The 17,681-nt window shown below is 41.1% G+C and overlaps 1 protein-coding gene across 9 annotated transcripts in view; it reads left to right on the top strand.

The window, feature by feature from the left end:
- The window catches only part of LOC141076171 (protein 4.1-like), a 382,293-nt gene that overhangs the window by 363,443 nt on the left and 1,169 nt on the right, over positions 1-17,681 (top strand). For all 9 annotated transcript variants that reach the window (XM_073563556.1, XM_073563577.1, XM_073563527.1 and 6 more), the window contains 4 exons: positions 13,237-13,365; positions 13,638-13,739; positions 16,384-16,464; positions 16,579-16,685. In XM_073563556.1, coding sequence (XP_073419657.1) covers positions 13,237-13,365; positions 13,638-13,739; positions 16,384-16,464; positions 16,579-16,677 — 411 coding nt within the window. In that variant the 3' untranslated portion in view covers positions 16,678-16,685. The remainder of the gene's footprint in view (positions 1-13,236; positions 13,366-13,637; positions 13,740-16,383; positions 16,465-16,578; positions 16,686-17,681) is intronic.

The following is a 17,681-nucleotide window of genomic DNA, read 5'->3' as shown; positions in this document are numbered from 1 at the left end:
TCTGCCCTCTCTTTCAAACCACATATCCAAGCCCTTGCCGCCTCCTCCTGCCGCCTCAAACTAAAAAATATTTCCTGGATCCGCGCATTCCTCCACCATGAAACCACAAAAACACTAGTGCACACCCTTATCTCCCGCCTCAACTACTGCAATCTCCTACTCTCTGGCCTCCCCTCCAGCACTCTGGCACCACTCCAGTCCATCCTACACTCTGCTGCCCGACTAATCCACCTTCCTCGCTATTCCCCAGCCCTCCCCCCTATGCGAGGCCCTTCACTGGCTTCCTATTGTCCAGAGGCTCCAGTTCAAAACCCTAACCATGACATACAAAGCCATCCACAACCTGTCTCCTCTGTGACATGGTCTCCCTTTACCTACCCACACGCAACCTTCGATCCTCTCAAGATCTCCTTCTCTACTACCCCCTCATCTCTTCTTCCCACAACCGCATGCAAGACTTCTCCCGTGCTTCCCCCATACTCTGGAACTCTCTGCCGCAACACATCAGACTCTCACCAACAAGGGAAACCTTCAAGAAGAACCTGAAGACCCACCTGTTCCAACAAGCCTACAGCCTGCAATGATCCTCAGTCTACTGAACCACCGCACAACCAACTCTACCCTCTCCTAGTGTATCCTCACCCATCCCTGTAGACTGTGAGCCCTCGCGGGCAGGGTCCTCTCTCCTTCTGTACTTGTGTGTCCCTTGTCTTGCACATGTTTATTGTTTTTGTCTATATTTCCCCTTTTCCCATGTAAAGCGCCATGGAATAAATGGCGCTATATAAATGTATAATAATAATAAGATAGTCAATGCTTGGAATTGTTACATGCAAAAAAAGGTATTATGTGCACTACATTTTTATACCTGTGGTATTGGATTGTTGCCAGAGCTGCTGCTAAATGCTCAATACGCGGACATAGGCTCCATTGACTATAAAATAAGGAGCTGGATATAAACCAATTGGCCTGTATTTTTCAATAGACCTATTGAAAAATAGACCATGATCCTGTGCAATATTATGACCTATTTGACATTGGATACTGTGAAGCAATGATCTGTTTACCCAGTTAAAGGTTTTTTCAGCATCTGAGAAGATGAAGGTATGAGTTTTCTCGGAAATACATTAAGGAATTAAGAACACTTAATTATATTGTTGTTAGCTTCTCTACTATGCATAAAATTGACCTGATCATTATGTATTGCATTGGCTATTCTCATAGCAAGACAGATTAAAATTTCACTTTTTTAATGATATAGGGAGGAAATTTGGACAGATAGATGGCACTTTGATGCTCATCGTGATACCACATCGGAAAACATTCAACATGGCTGAATAATTACTTTGGAATGTTTTCCCACATCATGGCCGGCATTTTGCTCCTGCCCAATTCAGAAAAAGACTCATCTGCGTCCAATGTCCTTTTTATAACCATTAAAAATGTGAAACTTTATTGGAAACTTTTCAGAATAGCCAATATGATGTATGATGTTTTTTATATAGTGGGTACGGAAAGTATTCAGACCCATTTAAACTTTTCACTCTTTGTTTCATTACAGCCATTTGGTAAATTCAAAAAAGTTTTTTTTTTTCTCCTTAACCCCTTTCTGGTATCAGACGTACTATCCCGTATATGGGACCCGGGCCCCTATGCCCATGGACGGGATAGTACGTCTAGCGCGATCAGCGGCGCCCACGTGGTTATCACAGCTGACACCCGGCACAATGTCAGGGGCGGTCACGGACCGTCCTTGACACGTTAACCCCTTGCACACCGCGATCAAACATGATCGCGGTGTACCGGGGGTTAAAGGGAAGCATCGGCAAGGAGGGGGCTCCCTCCGTGCTTCCCTGAGCCCCCCACAGCAGCGCAATGTGCAGCACTGCTGCGGGGGGCTCCTTGAAGGCCCTGCAGAACCCCGAATCCAAGATGGCGACGGGGGCCTGCAGGGAGCTGACTTCCTCAGTGCCTGCAAAGCGCAGGCATGAGGAAGTCTGCAGCAGTGCCTGTGACAGATCGCTGATCTGTCACAGTGATCTGTGATGTGACAGATCAGCGATCTGTCACAGGACAGCGATGTCCCACCTGGGACTTTGTAATAAAGTTAAAAAAAAAAAGTGTTAAAATAATTTTAAAAAAATTGCCAAATAAATTAGAAAAAAAAAAATATTCCCCCAATAAATTCATTCTTTGGAAATAAAAAAAAAATAAAAGTACACATATTTGGTATCGCCGCGTCCGTAACGACCTGCCCTATAAAACTGTCCCATTAGTTAACCCCTTTAGCGGACCCCTTAAAAATAAATCATTTTTTTGCTTCGTTTTTTATTATACCGCCAAACAAAAAGTGCAATAACGCGCGATCAAAAAGACGCATATAAATATCAATGGTACCGCTGAAAACGTCATCTTGTCCCGCAAAAAACGAGCCGCCATACAGCATCATCAGCGAAAAAATAAAAAAGTTATAGCTCGCAGAATAAAGAGATGCAAAAATAATTATTTTTTATATAAAATAGTTTTCATTGCATAAAACCCACAAAACATAAAAAACTACCTAAATGAGGTATCGCTGTAACCGTACTGACCCGAAGAATAAAAACCGCTTTATCAATTTTACCGCACGCGGAACGGTGTAAGCACACCCCCCCAAAAGAAATTCATGAAACGCTGGTTTTTGTTCATTCTGCGTCCCAAACATTGGAATAAAAAGCGATCAAAAAATGTCACGTGCCCGAAAATGCTACCAATAAAAACGTCAACTCGTCCCGCAAAAAATAAGACCACACTTGACTCGGTGGGTCAAAATACGGAAAATTATAGCTCTCAATATGTGGTGATGCAAAAGCTATTTTTACAATAAAAAGCGTCTTTAGCATATGACAGCTGCCAAACATAAAAACCCGCTATAAATAGTAAATCAAACCCCCCGTTATCACCCCTTAGTTAGGGAAAAATAATAAAATTAAAAGAAAATGTATTTATTTCCATTTTCCCATTAGGGCTAGGGTTAGGGCTGAGATTAGGGTTAGGGGTGTGTTGGGGTTCGAGTTGGAGTTAGAATTGGGGGTTTCCACTGTTTGGGCACATCAGGTGCTCTCCAAATGCAACATGGCGTCTGATCTCAATTCCAGCCAATTCTGAGTTGAAATGGTCAAATGGTGCTCCTTCCCTTTCAAGCTCTGCCATGCGCCCAAACAGTGTTTCTTCTTGTGTTTTTGTTTTTGTTTTTTCTTGGGGGGGGGGGGGTTGTTTTTTTTTTTTTTTTTTAGCGAACTACACTGTGTTCCAAATTATTATGCAAAAAATATGTCCTCATATTTTCTCTAAATTACCTATATGAAATGCAGTCATTGTTATTTTCCAGTCATCTAATATTCTACTATAATTGCAATGTTTTTGAACAAACTGCCTATAAAAACAGTATATTTTTAAAAATAATAAACACTCAAAATGCATGTTCCAAATTATTATGCACAGCAGAGTTTTCAACCTTTTTATTTTGAACAAAAAAATGGTCAATTGTGAAATTATCAGCTTATTACAAAATGAAATCAAACAGTTTTCAATTTAAAACTTTATTCTAGGTGATGTTACATTTGCACATAGGACCCCTTGTTCGAAAGAAGCTTCTGAACTCTCTCGTCCATTGAATTTGTCAGTTTTTGGATGGTTTGTGCTTCAATTGTTTTGCATGTGGACAGAATACCCTCCCAGAGCTGTTGCTTAGATGTGAACTGCCTCCCGCCATCATAGACACTCCTTTTGATGATGCTCCAGAGGTTCTCAATGGGGTTGAGGTCAGGGGAAGATGGTGGCCACACCATAAGTTTGTCCTCCCATAGCAGCCAGAGATGCAGATGTGTTATTTGCAGCATGAGACGGTGCATTATGATGCATGAAAATGATCTTGCTGCGGAATGCACGGTTCTTCCTCTTGAACCATGGCAGGAAGTGCTGTTTTAGAAACTCCACATAGATAATGGAGTTCATCTTTACCCCTTCAGGGATCCTAAAGGGGCCGTCAATCTCTCTCCCCATGATTCCAGCCCAAAACATCACTCCACCTCCTCCTTGTTGGCGCCTTAGCCGTGCTTTCATGGGGTGTCCATCAACCAGCCATCCTCCACTCCATCCATTTGGACCATCGAGCGTTGCACGGCACTCATCGGTGAACAAAACAGTTTGGAAGTCAGTCTTCATGTATCGTTTGGCCCACTGGAGCCGTTTCTGCTTGTGTGTAGTGGATAGAGGTGGTCGACAGGATGGCTTACGCACAGCTGCAAACCTCTGAAGGACCCTGCATCTTGTTGTTCGGGGGACGTTGGAGGCACCAGCAGCTTCAAAAACTTGTCTGCTGCTATGACAAGGTATTTTTGCAGCTGCTCTTTTAACCTGATGTAATTGCCTGTTGGAAAGAGTCCTCAATTTTTCCTTATCAGCACGCACACGTGTGTGCTGTCAATCAGCTACATACTTCTTGATTGTGCGAAGATCACGATGAATTGTCTTGGCAATGTTGATTGTAGTCATGCCTTGACCTATTTACTCCACAATTTGTTGCTTCTCAGCAGCCGACACATCCTTTTTCTTTCCCATTTTGGCAAAAAATGTAGGCTGCTTAATAATGTGGAACAGCCTTCTTAAGTAGTCTTGCCTTTATTTGGACACACCTGCCAAATTAATTTGCACAGGCCATCTGCAATTGCTTTCAGTGATATAAAGAGCCCTGACACACATCACCATCAATGAGTTTAAATGACAAAAAAATTCTAACCTTTTAACTCCTAAACTCTTTTTGCATAATAATTTGGAACACAGTGTATGCAGGCTTTCTTATGTCTTGCACTGAGGAGAGGCTTCTGTCGTGCCACTCTGCCATAAAGGCCTGACTGAAGGAGGGCTGCAGTGATAATTGACTTTGTGGAACTTTCTCCCATCTCCCTACTGCTTCTGTGGAGCTCAGCCACAGTGATCTTGGGATTCTTCTTTACCTCTCTCACCAAACTCTTTTCCCATGGTTGCTCAGTTTGACTGGGTGGCCAGGTCTAGGAAGACTGCTGGTGGTCCCAAACTTTTTCCATTTAAGGACTATGGAGGCCACTGTGCTCTTAGGGACCTTGAGTACTGCAGAAATTCTTTTGTAACTTTGGTCAGATCTGTGCCTTGCCACAATTCTGTCTCTGAGCTCCTTGGCCAGTTCCTTTGACCTCATGATTCTCATTTGGTATGACATACACTGTGAGCTGTGAGGTCTTATATAGACAGGTGTGTGCTTTGCAAATCAAGTTCTATCATTTTAAATAAACACAGCTGGACTCCAATGAAGGATTAGAATCACCCCAAGAGGATCACAAGGAAATGGACAGCATGTTACTTAAATATGAGCGTCTGAGCAAAGGGTCTGGATACTTATGACCATGTGATATTTCAGTTTTTATTTTTTAATAAATTTGCAAAAATTTCTACATTTGTTTTTTTTCAGTCAAGATGGGGTGCAGAGTGTACATTAATGAGAAAAAGAAATGAACTTTTATGAATTTACCAAATAGCGGCAATGAATCAAAGAGTGAAAAATTTAAACGGGTCTGAATACTTTCTGTACCCACTGTACACAGCAGAGATGCTAGCAGCAACATAATTAAATCTTTCTTAGGCCTGTTTCACATCAGTTTTTTTGGTCAGTCAAAATCCGCTAAAATGGCGGATAACGGATCTGTTCCTGTACTGACCACAACGTTTGGCACCGGACCGTTATTTTAACGGATCCGTCAAAGGAAGAATTTTAAAGGAACCACTGCCTGGGGAAGGAGAGAGAGAATTTTTCAGCCGCTAGAACAGAGTTTTGGGTTAAATTTGCGGCTGAGTGAAGTCTTTCGGGCATGCGCAGTGAGAAATGCGGATCCGGCCGCCCGAAAAAACGTTGCATGGTCCGTTTGGGCATGTCGGCAGACCTCAAAATTTTGGCTGATCCGCAAAAACACAGATCCAACGGATGGCCATCCGTCAAGATCCGCGGGTAATGCAGTTCAAGGGGAAAAAATATGGATCCGCCAAGAAAAATGGCGGATCCGTTTTTTTTTGCAAAACGGCAGATTTTGACTGATGGACACAAACGAATGTGTGAAACAGGCCTTAGGAGTTTTCTGGGAAATGCTTCTAGACATTAAGTACAGCAGCAGTGTCCAGTCTAAGATCAGCAATGTATGCAATTCTTATTGTGTAAACTGCTAACTAAAAAAGCAGACAACCCTCCTACAGATATCAAATAATTATTCACTCTGTGATTGCCTGGCCATGAATTGTTATTAACAGAGTTTTCAATTCGGTCTGAAATGTATATACCGTAAGTGATCAATAATCCAAAATGTCTAGTAACCTTTCAGGTCCCAATGAAACTGGATGAAATTAATTTTTTTTACTGTGTAATATATAATTTTGCAGCATTCTACATTTTGGAGAGTACTTTGGGGAAGTTTACTGAGCCATACACATGATACATTTTGTGCATCCACCGTACGCCACCTTTTTGTTTTAGACACCTTGCCAATTTTTAAAAATGCTGAACTTATCTGGCCCTGTTTGTTACCCAGAGTAAATAAATATAATGATGAATCCAATCTATAGAACTGACTTGTTCATTAAATATCAATGACATATTTCTTTACTGAGTATATACAAAACATAATTCGGATAAAATTTGAAGCAGTTTAACAGTGTCTAGCTTCAGTAAGCAACAATATAATCAATGCACAGATGGCACTTAATGAGTTCTATTTCTCCGTCCTTCTTTAATATTTATTGTGTCACTATTCAAAGAAAGGAAACTGTCCCGCCGTTCGTTCTAAATGTATCATTCCACTTACGTCATTTTAAAAGATTAAGTCGTCTCGAGAAAATTATTAATCTTACAACATTGTATTCTTCATCATTTTAAAGGTCTGCTGTCATTGAATAAAATCTTTGGGTCCCAATATAACGAAAGAAAATGTCATTATAAATTCCTTAAAATTTTTAGTCAGCAAATCACAATTGTTTTGTCTTAGGACGAACTAAAATAAACCACCTCCTTGTATTTTTTTTGCCGCCAAAACTGAAACATTTCCTAGTGACAACAATGGGAATAAGATTTCTTAAATCTCATGCTCACATTGCCTGTTTATTTGCAGATTTGAAGTAGTTTCAAATCTGCAGCATTCTTCCAGTGTTCTTGCAGTTTTTCACTCATTCCAGTGCATGGGGAAAAACGCAGCAAAAAAACATGCGTTTTTCCTGCCAAGAGACACTTTTTGGTGCAGAAATGCCTGCAGCAAATACCGTACTTAATGTTTGCCCATACCCTGACACTGACGTAAACCTGTCCTAGAATGTTGGGACAAGTGCCTATGAGCGTGTGCAGTGTGAAACTCTTCTCACTCCCTTCATGGAGGAAAGATTTTTTTTCCAGGCGATATTCGGATGTAATACTGGAGATACCAGAAGTGCTGAGGTAAGGTGAGGCTGCTCACACTGCTGTACACTCTCTGTCTTTCAGCTTTCTGATCTAATCCTGTATGGGGAGATTGCGGTGACTTAATAAAACGCTAGCCACTCTACATTCCACCATATCTTTCTGATCTAATCCAGAGATAAGCGGGCTGAGTTAAGAAGGGGCTGCTATTAACTTTTGGTTTTCTAATCTGATACTGAAGATACCTACTGTAAAGTGCTATTGTAAGAAGGAGCTGCTCACACTGCTGTACTCCCTGTCTTTCTGAATCACTATACATGAGAGATACTCTATAGGTCACAGCAAAAAAAAAAAGCTTCCTACTGCACTTGCTCAGTCATCTGTCCGATGATTCCACAACAGGGCTCCTTCGGTGTAATAAGGTTGCGGCCATTTTAATTCTATAACGATTATCTCTTTAGACTAAACAATTGTGATTTTCTAATTTAAAGTACTTAAGAAGTAATTTATAACATTTTCCTTTTATAATTTTTTAATATTCATGGAGAACACCTTTTAAGTTTGGTTCAGTGGCTCTACAGGAGTCAAGGGAATGTGCCACAATACAGATGCAAGAATGCATGAGAAACCTGCCTGATCCTGCTTATCACGCTGGTGCAGGGTTCAGGTGTATAAGAGCTCTCTACAGGCCTATACCTGTGCCCAAATTTCTAATCGCTGGATCTAAATATAATCCATTGACCCAAAGCAGTGATTGACAGCAGGAGTTGAAACACAAGTATGGAAAGTTGTGTAAGTTATTACTCATGAATTGTAGTGATTGCTCTATTTTATGCAAATAAAGCTTGACAAACGGACTGAAGATTTGTTGACGGTTGGTAAGTGTTCATTAGGATTCAGAATGCAGATTCATACAGTTAGGTCCATATATATTTGGACAGAGACAACATTTTTCTAATTTTGTTTCTAGACGTTATCACAATGCATTTTAAACAAAACAATTCAGATGCAGTTGAAGTTCAGACTTTCAGCTTTCATTTGAGGGTATCCACATTAAAATTGGATGAAGGGTTTAGGACTTTCAGCTCCTTAACATGTGCCACCCTGTTTTTAAAGGCCCCAAAAGTAATTGGACAATTGACTCCAAGGCTATTTCATGGACAGGTGTGGGCAATCCTTTCGTTATGTCATTCTCAATTAAGCAGATAAAAGGCCTGGAGTTGATTTGAGGTGTGGTGCTTGCATTTGGAAGGTTTTGCTGTGAAGGAAACATGCAGTCAAAGGAGCTCTCCATGCAGGTGAACAAGCCATCCTTAAGCTGCAAAAACAGAAAAAAAAAACATCCGAGAAATTGCTACAACATTAGGAGTGGCAAAATCTACAGTTTGGTACATCCTGAGAAAGAAAGCACTGGTGAACTCATCAATGCAAAAAGACCTGGGCGCCCACGGAAGACAACAGTGAACAACAATAGTCTCCATGGTGAAGAGAAACCCCTTCACAACAGCCAACCAAGTGAACAACACTCTCCAGGAGGTAGGCGTATCAATATCCAAATCTACCATAAAGAGAAGACTGCATGAAAGTAAATACAGAGGGTTCAGTGCACGGTGCAAGCCACTCATAAGCATCAAGAATAAAAAGGCTAGACTGGACTTTGCTAAAAAACCAGCACAGTTCTGGAAGAACATTCTTTGGACAGATGAAACCAAGCTCAACCTCTACCAGAATGATGGAAAGAGAAAAGTATGGCGAAGGCGTGGTACCGCTCGTGATTCAAAGCATACCACATCATCTGTAAAACACGGCGGAGGCAGTGTGATGACTTGGGCATGCATGCTGCCAGTGGCACTGGGTCACTAGTGTTTATTGATGATGTGACGCAGGACAGAAGGAGCCGAATGAATTCTGATGAGGTATTCTGAGCCATACTGTGTGCTCAGATCCAGCCAAATGCAGGCAAACTGATTGGTCGTCGTTTCATACTACAGATGGACAATGACCCAAAACATAAAGCCAAAGCAACCCAGGAGTTTATTAAGGCAAAGAAGTGGAATATTCTTGAATGGCCAAGTCAGTCACCTGATCTCAACCCAATTGAGCATGCTTTTCACTTGTTAAAGACTAAACTTCAGACAGAAAGGCCCACAAACAAACAGCAACTGAAAACCACCGCAGTGAAGGCCTGGCAGAGCATCAAAAAGGAGGAAACACAGCGTCTGGTGATGTCCATGAGTTCAAGACTTCAGGCAGTCATTGCCAACAAAGGGTTTTCAACCAAGTACCAGAAATGAACATTTTATTTACAATTATTTAATCTGTCCAATTACTTTTGGTCCCTTTAAAAACAGGGTGGCACATGTTAAGGAGCTGAAACTCCTAAACCCTTCATCCAATTTTAATGTGGATACCCTCAAATGAAAACTGAAAGTCTGAACTTCAACTACATCTGAATTGTTTTGTTTAAAATTCATTGTGGTAATGTCTAGAACCAAAATTAGAAAAATGTTGTCTCTGTCCAAATATACTGTATATGGACCTAGGTGTATAAATGTGTCTAATTTTTCTAAGATTATAAAAGAGTTTCTTTAGGCTATGTGCCCACGTAGCGTTTTATTCCGGACACTAAAAACCGGACTCCTTCCCAGAAATCGCGCGTTTTTTTTCCGCGCGATTTCACCGCGATTTTCGAGTGCGATATTCAAGCACTTTCCAAGCGATTTGAAGCATCGCTTGGAAAGTGATTGACAGGTTGGTCACACTCGTCAAACTTAGTGTTTGACAAGTGTGACCAGGTTTTTACTATTGAGGCTGCCTATGTGGCATCAATAGTAGAAGATAGAATGTTAAAATGCTAAAAAAAAAATAAAAATCGGGGTATATTTACCTTCCGGCGTCCCGCGCTGCATTCCCGGGCCTCAGCGTTCCCAGTAATGCCTTGCGAGACCTGTGATGACATTGGTCTCGCGTTGCTACAGCGATCTCGCGAGACCACGTCATCACAGGACCTTGCCGCAAGGCATTACTGGGAACGCTTAGGCCGGGAATGCAGCGCGGGATGTCGGAAGGTAAATATACCCCGATTTTTTTATTTTTTTATTCTTTTTTACAGGGGTATGGTACCCAGGGCCTGGAGGACAGTCACCTCTCCTCCACACCGTGGGTACCAACCGCACATGAGACGCTTAACTTCCCGCATGGTGGGCATTGCCACATGCGGGAAGTAAGCGATTCTCATGCATTCCTATGGGTGCGGAATCACGGCAATTCTTTGCGATTCCGCACAAAAGAATGAGCATGCTGCGATTTTTTTCCGCGATGAGATTCCGCCGCTGAAAAAAGCGCAGCATTAGCACAGCATGTGCGGAATGCATGGGGGGCGTTCTGTACACGATTTTTAAACGTTTTCGCAGTGTTTTCGCAGCAAAAACGCTTAAAAATCGCTACGTGGGCACACAGCCTTAAGGAAAACATAATCATTCCCATTTTAATCCATCAGAGTTCAGCCTTTATTTTCTAAATTGCATTGGAGAATGGATTAAGTAAGGCAGAAATCACACACTTTGTTTGAGCAAAGCATAAGTGGAGGCAAGGGAGGGAGGTATCAGTCTGTGCTTTGGGCCGGGGTCACACATGCGAGAAACTCACAGGAGTCTCACATCTCGATACACAGCACTGCCGCCGGCACTCGGGACCGGAGTGTGGGGCTGCATATATTTCTTTGCAGCTGAGCGCTCGGATCTCGAGTGCCGGCGGCAGTGCCGGGTATAGAGGTGAGAGACTCTCGCGAGTTTCTTGCATGTGTGACCCCGGCCTTATACTTTTCCTCTTTAGATTTCCTGATTTTGGCTCCAAAAACAAGTAAATTGTGTTTCCAGCCTTCTTTGTGAATCCAGATATTGGTACGGATTCTGCAAAGAGCAAAACAGAATAGCATGTTAAATAACCTATCTGCACATACAGAACAATCTGCATGGAATTCGAGGCAAGAATGTGTGTTTCAAAATCTGCTTCATGCCCCCCTTTCTTTAATTAATATAAAAGTATCAAAAAAAAATTCACAAAAACCTAGGCAAAATTGGCTTGGAATTCAAACAGACTTCTACGAAAATACTGTAATTTTGAAACTGGCATTATTATATACCAGTGCAAAATCCAAAAGTATTGTACCATATAATAAAAGTCTTTAATGTACATTAAAACTAAATAATAAAAAGATATGATAGCTTGAAGTTGCAAGCCTATTGTGTGATCACATTTCCAGAGCGGATTTCTGTCGTTTGCAGTGTTAAAGGAACCTGTCAGCAGGATTGTAACCTACAGTGTCAGTTCGGTGCCGTTATACTGGTTAAAATGATACCTTGGTTTATGAAATCCGTCTTGTGGTTCTTGTTAAATCTTTATTTTTTGTTTTCAGTTGATGAGATTCTTGTGCTTCTGGGTGGCCTGTGCAGGGTCTTCATGTGGTGCTCTGCTTACATATTCATCTGTATGGGCTTATGGCAGGTCACTGATCCCTCACTGAACTGCCCCCTATTTTACATACTGAATATAACAAAGGAAAAAAAATCATTCATCAGCAAGGCGGCGGCGGCGCGTGCACTGTACCACGATGCGGGGGATAATATGCACATTTTCGTTTTATTTACACAAAAAGTTTTGTTTAAGAAAATTTTCTTTTTCAAAAAAAGAAAAAAAACAAATTAGCACCTGCACAGTAACATTTGTCACATTCCGATAGATGCTACTGTGCAGGCGTCGTCATCTTTATGAAGCCTATTTTATTTTTCTCTGCCAAAATGGCACTGCCAGCGGAGCATGTGCAGTAGCATCTATCGGAATTCAATCGATGCTGCGGCGAGAGCTCGGCCGCCTGTGCCATTTTGCTTGAAAAAAAAATGTCTTGAACAAAGCTATATGTGTAACTAAAAAGAAAATATGCATATTATCCCCCCGTATCATGCTACAGCATCGGCGTCTGCCTGATGAATCAAAAAGGAAAAAAAAGCATATTGCATTCAGTATGTAAAATAGGGGACAGGTCAGTGAGGGATTAGTGACCTGTCAGCAGTCTGCATTATGAATACCTAATCAGAGCACCACATGAAGACCCCCCCACAGGCAGCACCAGAGCATGAGCATATCATTAACTGAAAATAAATATTACACAACCACCACCAAATGGATTTCATCTACCTAGGTATCATTTTAATCAGTATAACGGCGCCGACCTGACGCTGTCTGTAGGTTGCTGAGCACAAAGCACAATCCTGCTGTCAGATTCACTTTAACATTAATATGACAATAACTGCAGCTATTCAAGTCAGGAAGTAGGAAATGTGTTTGGTAAGTCTTATCACACTGCATTTTGCCTCCATGTGATGTCAGCCTATTGGTACATTTGATCTGGATATCAGGAACTTTCCCATCACTTGCAGTAATCAGATACTGCCAAGTATTTTGTGCAAGTAGCCTTATATCAATCTCTGTAGGCGTCCGTATTGCATCTAACCGAAATCAGAAGGGACATGTTCTCATAAAAATCTCTTGGCAATGCATTTGGGCCTGTATCTTCACATAATTTGTATATTAAAAGGATATAGCCTTTTTAATGTTCGGTTACAGGCAGTTTTACTTGTAATTGATCTTTTTATGTTCTGAATATTAAACTATTTTTGATTAACTGAACACGCTGCATATATGTTATACCATACTATTCCACTACACAAGTAATACAAACGCTTGACTGAATGGATTTTCATTAATTACTTTTTTCTTAATAGCCACCATTGGTGAAAACTCAGACAGTAACCATATCTAATGCTTCAACCAGTGAGAAGGGACAAATCCCAACCAAAGAAGTCCCCTTGGTTCATACAGAGACTAAGACCATCACATATGAAGCTGCAAAGGTTAGTATTCTTCCATCTTGTCTGTTATACATTCGTTTGGAGATAAGATCTTCCCCAGCAGATCCGAGCATGTGTTAATGCATGTTTCCATAAGAAGAGCAAATTTAATCATAACCTCTGGTTACTGCACGTTTAGTTATCGTTAATGTATTGTCATGCATCAGTAAATGTGAATAATGTGCTGATCTTACATTCTGCATTGCCTTACACCCAATAAACATTAGATGCCACTGTACATTTTAAATGTTCTAAATGAAAACTTATGTCTGTAGAATGATGATGTTAACTATGATCAAGAACCTGGCATCCTGCTTACTGCACACACCATTACCTCCGAAACAACCAGCAGCACCACAACAACCCAAATCACCAAGGTAAGCTATTGCATTATCAGCTGAAAGATGATCCTCTAGAAGGTAATTTTAAAAATATTTTAATGGTTTAATATGCATACATTAGAATTTGCAGAGAATACATTAGCTGATGTGAAACCTCAAGCTTAGGCTCTACTATGTTCAGCATGACTGAGATTCTACAAGAAAGAAGCATTAATAAATATATATATATATATATATATATATATATATATATATATATATATATATATATATAAAGTCAATGGTTTTGTACCCTTTTTCCAGCTTCTGTTATTTCCGACAAGTGCTGTTTACCATGCATTATTTAATGTCCTTTGGCTCAATCTCAAGGCCATGGCGACTTGATAAATGAACATTCTGTAGGAAGATTTATCTTGTTCAAGCCTAGATAGGTCCTCTAGGGTCTTCTCTGCCGTTATCTTGATAGTATCAAGCCATCAGGTTGCTGGTCTTCCAATTCGTCTTGTTCCTTCTGTGAAGGAGAGAGTGGCTAATTAAATCAATTATTAACCTTAGGGTATGTGCACACGCTGCGGTTTTGGCCCTGCAGAACTGCAGCAGTTCCGCAGACATGGTACTTCACCATGTTAGCCTATGGGTTTTCAAAACCGCAGTGCTCACGCTGCGGTTTTTTACCTGCGGAAAAGCTGCAGGTTTTTTTCCGCAGCATGTCAATTGTTTCTGCGGATTCTGCTGCGGTTTCACACCTTTAACATAGTAGAGGTGTGAAACCGCAGGGCAAAACCGCAGGCCAAACCGCAGCAAAACCGCAGGTCACTTTACCTGCGGTTTTACCTGCGTTTCCGCGGGAAAAAACCTGCCGCAGAATCCGCAGCGTGTGCACTCACCCTTAAATAAGCTAGTAATATTTGTGGTGTGGCAAGATGGTGTCTACATCCTGGAACTACGCCCTGGAATCCTTGGAATATGAAGTGGATACACTGAAGACCATATATGGAGTAGACCTAGCACGGACCTAACACAGATTGATACAATGACTGCTGAGAAGCTATGCAAACGCCCTCTTCCTGCCTGCCACATGATCTTTTCTTTATACTAATAAAGCTCAGTTCTGTGCCAGCTCTTGCCAAGAGAGGAGCGCCCATCTGACCCTGTGTCCGATGTGTTTCTTCTATGCATGCACTTGGCTCATATTTATCAGGTCAGGGGCAGGCGACCACTAAGAATCTCACCTTAAAGGGAATCTGTCACCAGAAGTTGCAGGCCTATGTAAATGGCGTGGGTCCAGTCCGATGGGCGGTGTTTATTCTTTTTTCTCCACCCCATCCGTGGCCCCCCCAACAGCGCTCTTCTCTGTTGTTCTTCTCCATCGTTCGCGCTTGCGCAATGCAATCTTGCTTCACGGTACTCTATGTCTCGGAACACAGCTAAATACTTCCGAGACATAGTGTACCGGCACGAACGATGGAGAAGAATACCGGAGAAGAGAAATTGTACAATAAATTTTCTCTGCTACACTTGTGAAAATGGAAAAAAATCTAGGGCTCAAACAACATTTTTGTAGGAAAAATTATTTTCACTGCACAATGTTATAAACTGTGAAGCACTGATGGTTCAAAGTGCTCACCACACATCTAGAAAAATTATTTGAGGGGCCTAGTTTCTAAAATGGTGTCACGTGGGGGGTTTCCACTGTTTAGGCACATCAGGGCTCTCCAAACTCGATACGGTGTTTGCTTTCGATTCCAGACATTTTTGTATTCAAAAAGTCAAACTGTGTACCTTCCTTTTTGAGCCCTGCCATGCACCCAAACAGTAGTTTTATCCCACATATGGGGTATCCATAAATTTGAGTACATTTTCTCCTGTTACCATTGTGAAAATCAAAAAAATTGATGCTAAAGTAACATTTTTGTGGAAAAAGGTAAAATGTTAATTTTTTTTTTTTTGGTTTCACATTGCTTTATTTTCTTTGAAGCACCTGAAAGGTTAATAAACTTCTTGAATGTGGTTTTGAGGATTTTCAGGGGTGCAGTTTTTAGAATAGTATCACTTATGGGTATTTTCTGTCATATAAGCCCTCAAAGTCACTTCAAATGTGAGGTGGTTCCTGGAAAAAAAAATGGTTTTGTAAATTTTGTTGGGAAAATGAGAAATTACTGATCAACTTTGATCACAGAATGACGACAAATCTAACACATGCCATCGTGATGCACTCGTCTATAGCTATGTATGGGTGCGTTAATGCCGCTATGTAATGGATGCATTAAATTCACCCCATTAACACTATGTGAACCCAGCCTAAGCGGCATTAACGCTATGTAACGGATGCGTTAACGCACCCATACACAGCTATAGATGAGCGCATCACTAACGCGTGGCATGCATTAGCGATGTGCCGTCATTCTGTGATGAATGGACTGCTGTTAACGCTATGTGAATCTGGCCTTGCATAGCTGTGGGTTCCAATGGTGTGACCCCCCCCCCCATTAGTTAGACATTTACAGCATATCTGATTGGTATGTAAAAAGTATGTGCTAGAAATGCCAGTTTAAATGAGTTAATCTATTAGTTATTTGGCATTATTTTGCTAGTTTCAATAGGTTATACAGTGTTACCAGCCATATACTTGTGTGGTTATTTTTCTTTTCTAAAAAATTTTTTTTTTATTCCTCTTCAGACAGTGAAAGGAGGCATTTCAGAAACTCGAATAGAGAAGAGAATAGTTATTACAGGTGATGGAGACTTGGATCATGATCAGGTAATCCTGCCAAATACCAGTGGCCTTAGTAGTTATCACAGTTCAAAATGACATTTTAGAATTCAAAAACCTCTTATAGCATTTTGGTTATTTCTATGTTTTGCATATCATCAGGTCCTGGTGCAAGCTATCAAAGAGGCAAAAGAGCAACACCCAGACATGTCGGTGACCAAGGTGGTGGTTCATCAAGAGACAGAAATAGCTGAGGAATAAATACAAAGGTAGGCAACTAGAATGGTACTCTGGTTGGCAGTAGAGTTGAGCGAATTTGTTCGGGTCCCCGTTTTTTCGGCAAGCTATTGAGCTTTCCGAATAAGCTACAGCGGGAACCCAGATACGTAGAGTGCTTTTTTTATTTGGGAGGGAAGTCGGCCACTCTGATATAACTCTGATAGTGATTTAAAGGGGTTGTGCATGATTAGAAAACATTGCTTTCTTCCATAAACAGTGCCACACCGGTCTATAATAATAATTTTTATTTATATAGCGCCAACATATTCCGCAGCACTTTACAATTAATCGGGGACATGTACAGACAATAAATTCAATACAAGTTAAGACAATTTAAACAGTGACATTAGGATTGAGGTCCCTGCTTACAATCTACAAGGAAATGGGGAGGGGACACAGTAGGTGAAAAGTGCTTGTTATTTCAGGTCTGGCAATTATAATAAATAGGGATTTTCATATAAAGCTGCATGATCCGGTCATCAGCACGTGTGTTTAAGTGCAATAGTCAAGTATCAAGTGCAGTTATTGTGTGCATGGAGGATGTGGAGACATATGAATAGTATGTTGCAGATTCAGAATAATATATGGAAGGAGGGAACAGGGCAAAGTTAGTTTACTGAGTAGTTGATGTGGTAGGCTTGTTTGAAGAGATGGGTTTTCAAAGCGCGCTTGAATAGGTCAAGGCTAGGTATCAGTCTGATCGTCTGGGGAAGTGCATTCCAGAGAGTCTTACAGGTTGTATATTGTTATTGCAGCTCAATTGTATAGAAATGAATAGGCCTCAGCTACAATGTCATACACAATGCGTACTCGGCTGTTTCTTTCAGAAACCAGAAGTACCTCTATGCTGTTCTAATTCTGGACACCCTCTTTCACGCATACAGAAAGAAAGAATTGGCAGATGTCAGATAAAAAGATTGACTCTTAAGAGAAAATTTGCCATCTGCCTTCAGAGAACATTCTCAATGCCTTCATGGACATAAGAT

This window comes from Dendrobates tinctorius, unplaced genomic scaffold (assembly GCF_039654945.1).
Source record: "Dendrobates tinctorius isolate UK_male_01 unplaced genomic scaffold, ASM3965494v1 ptg000015l, whole genome shotgun sequence".
NCBI classification, from domain to species: Eukaryota; Metazoa; Chordata; class Amphibia; order Anura; family Dendrobatidae; genus Dendrobates; species Dendrobates tinctorius.
This window is presented reverse-complemented; position numbering and strand designations above follow the sequence as displayed.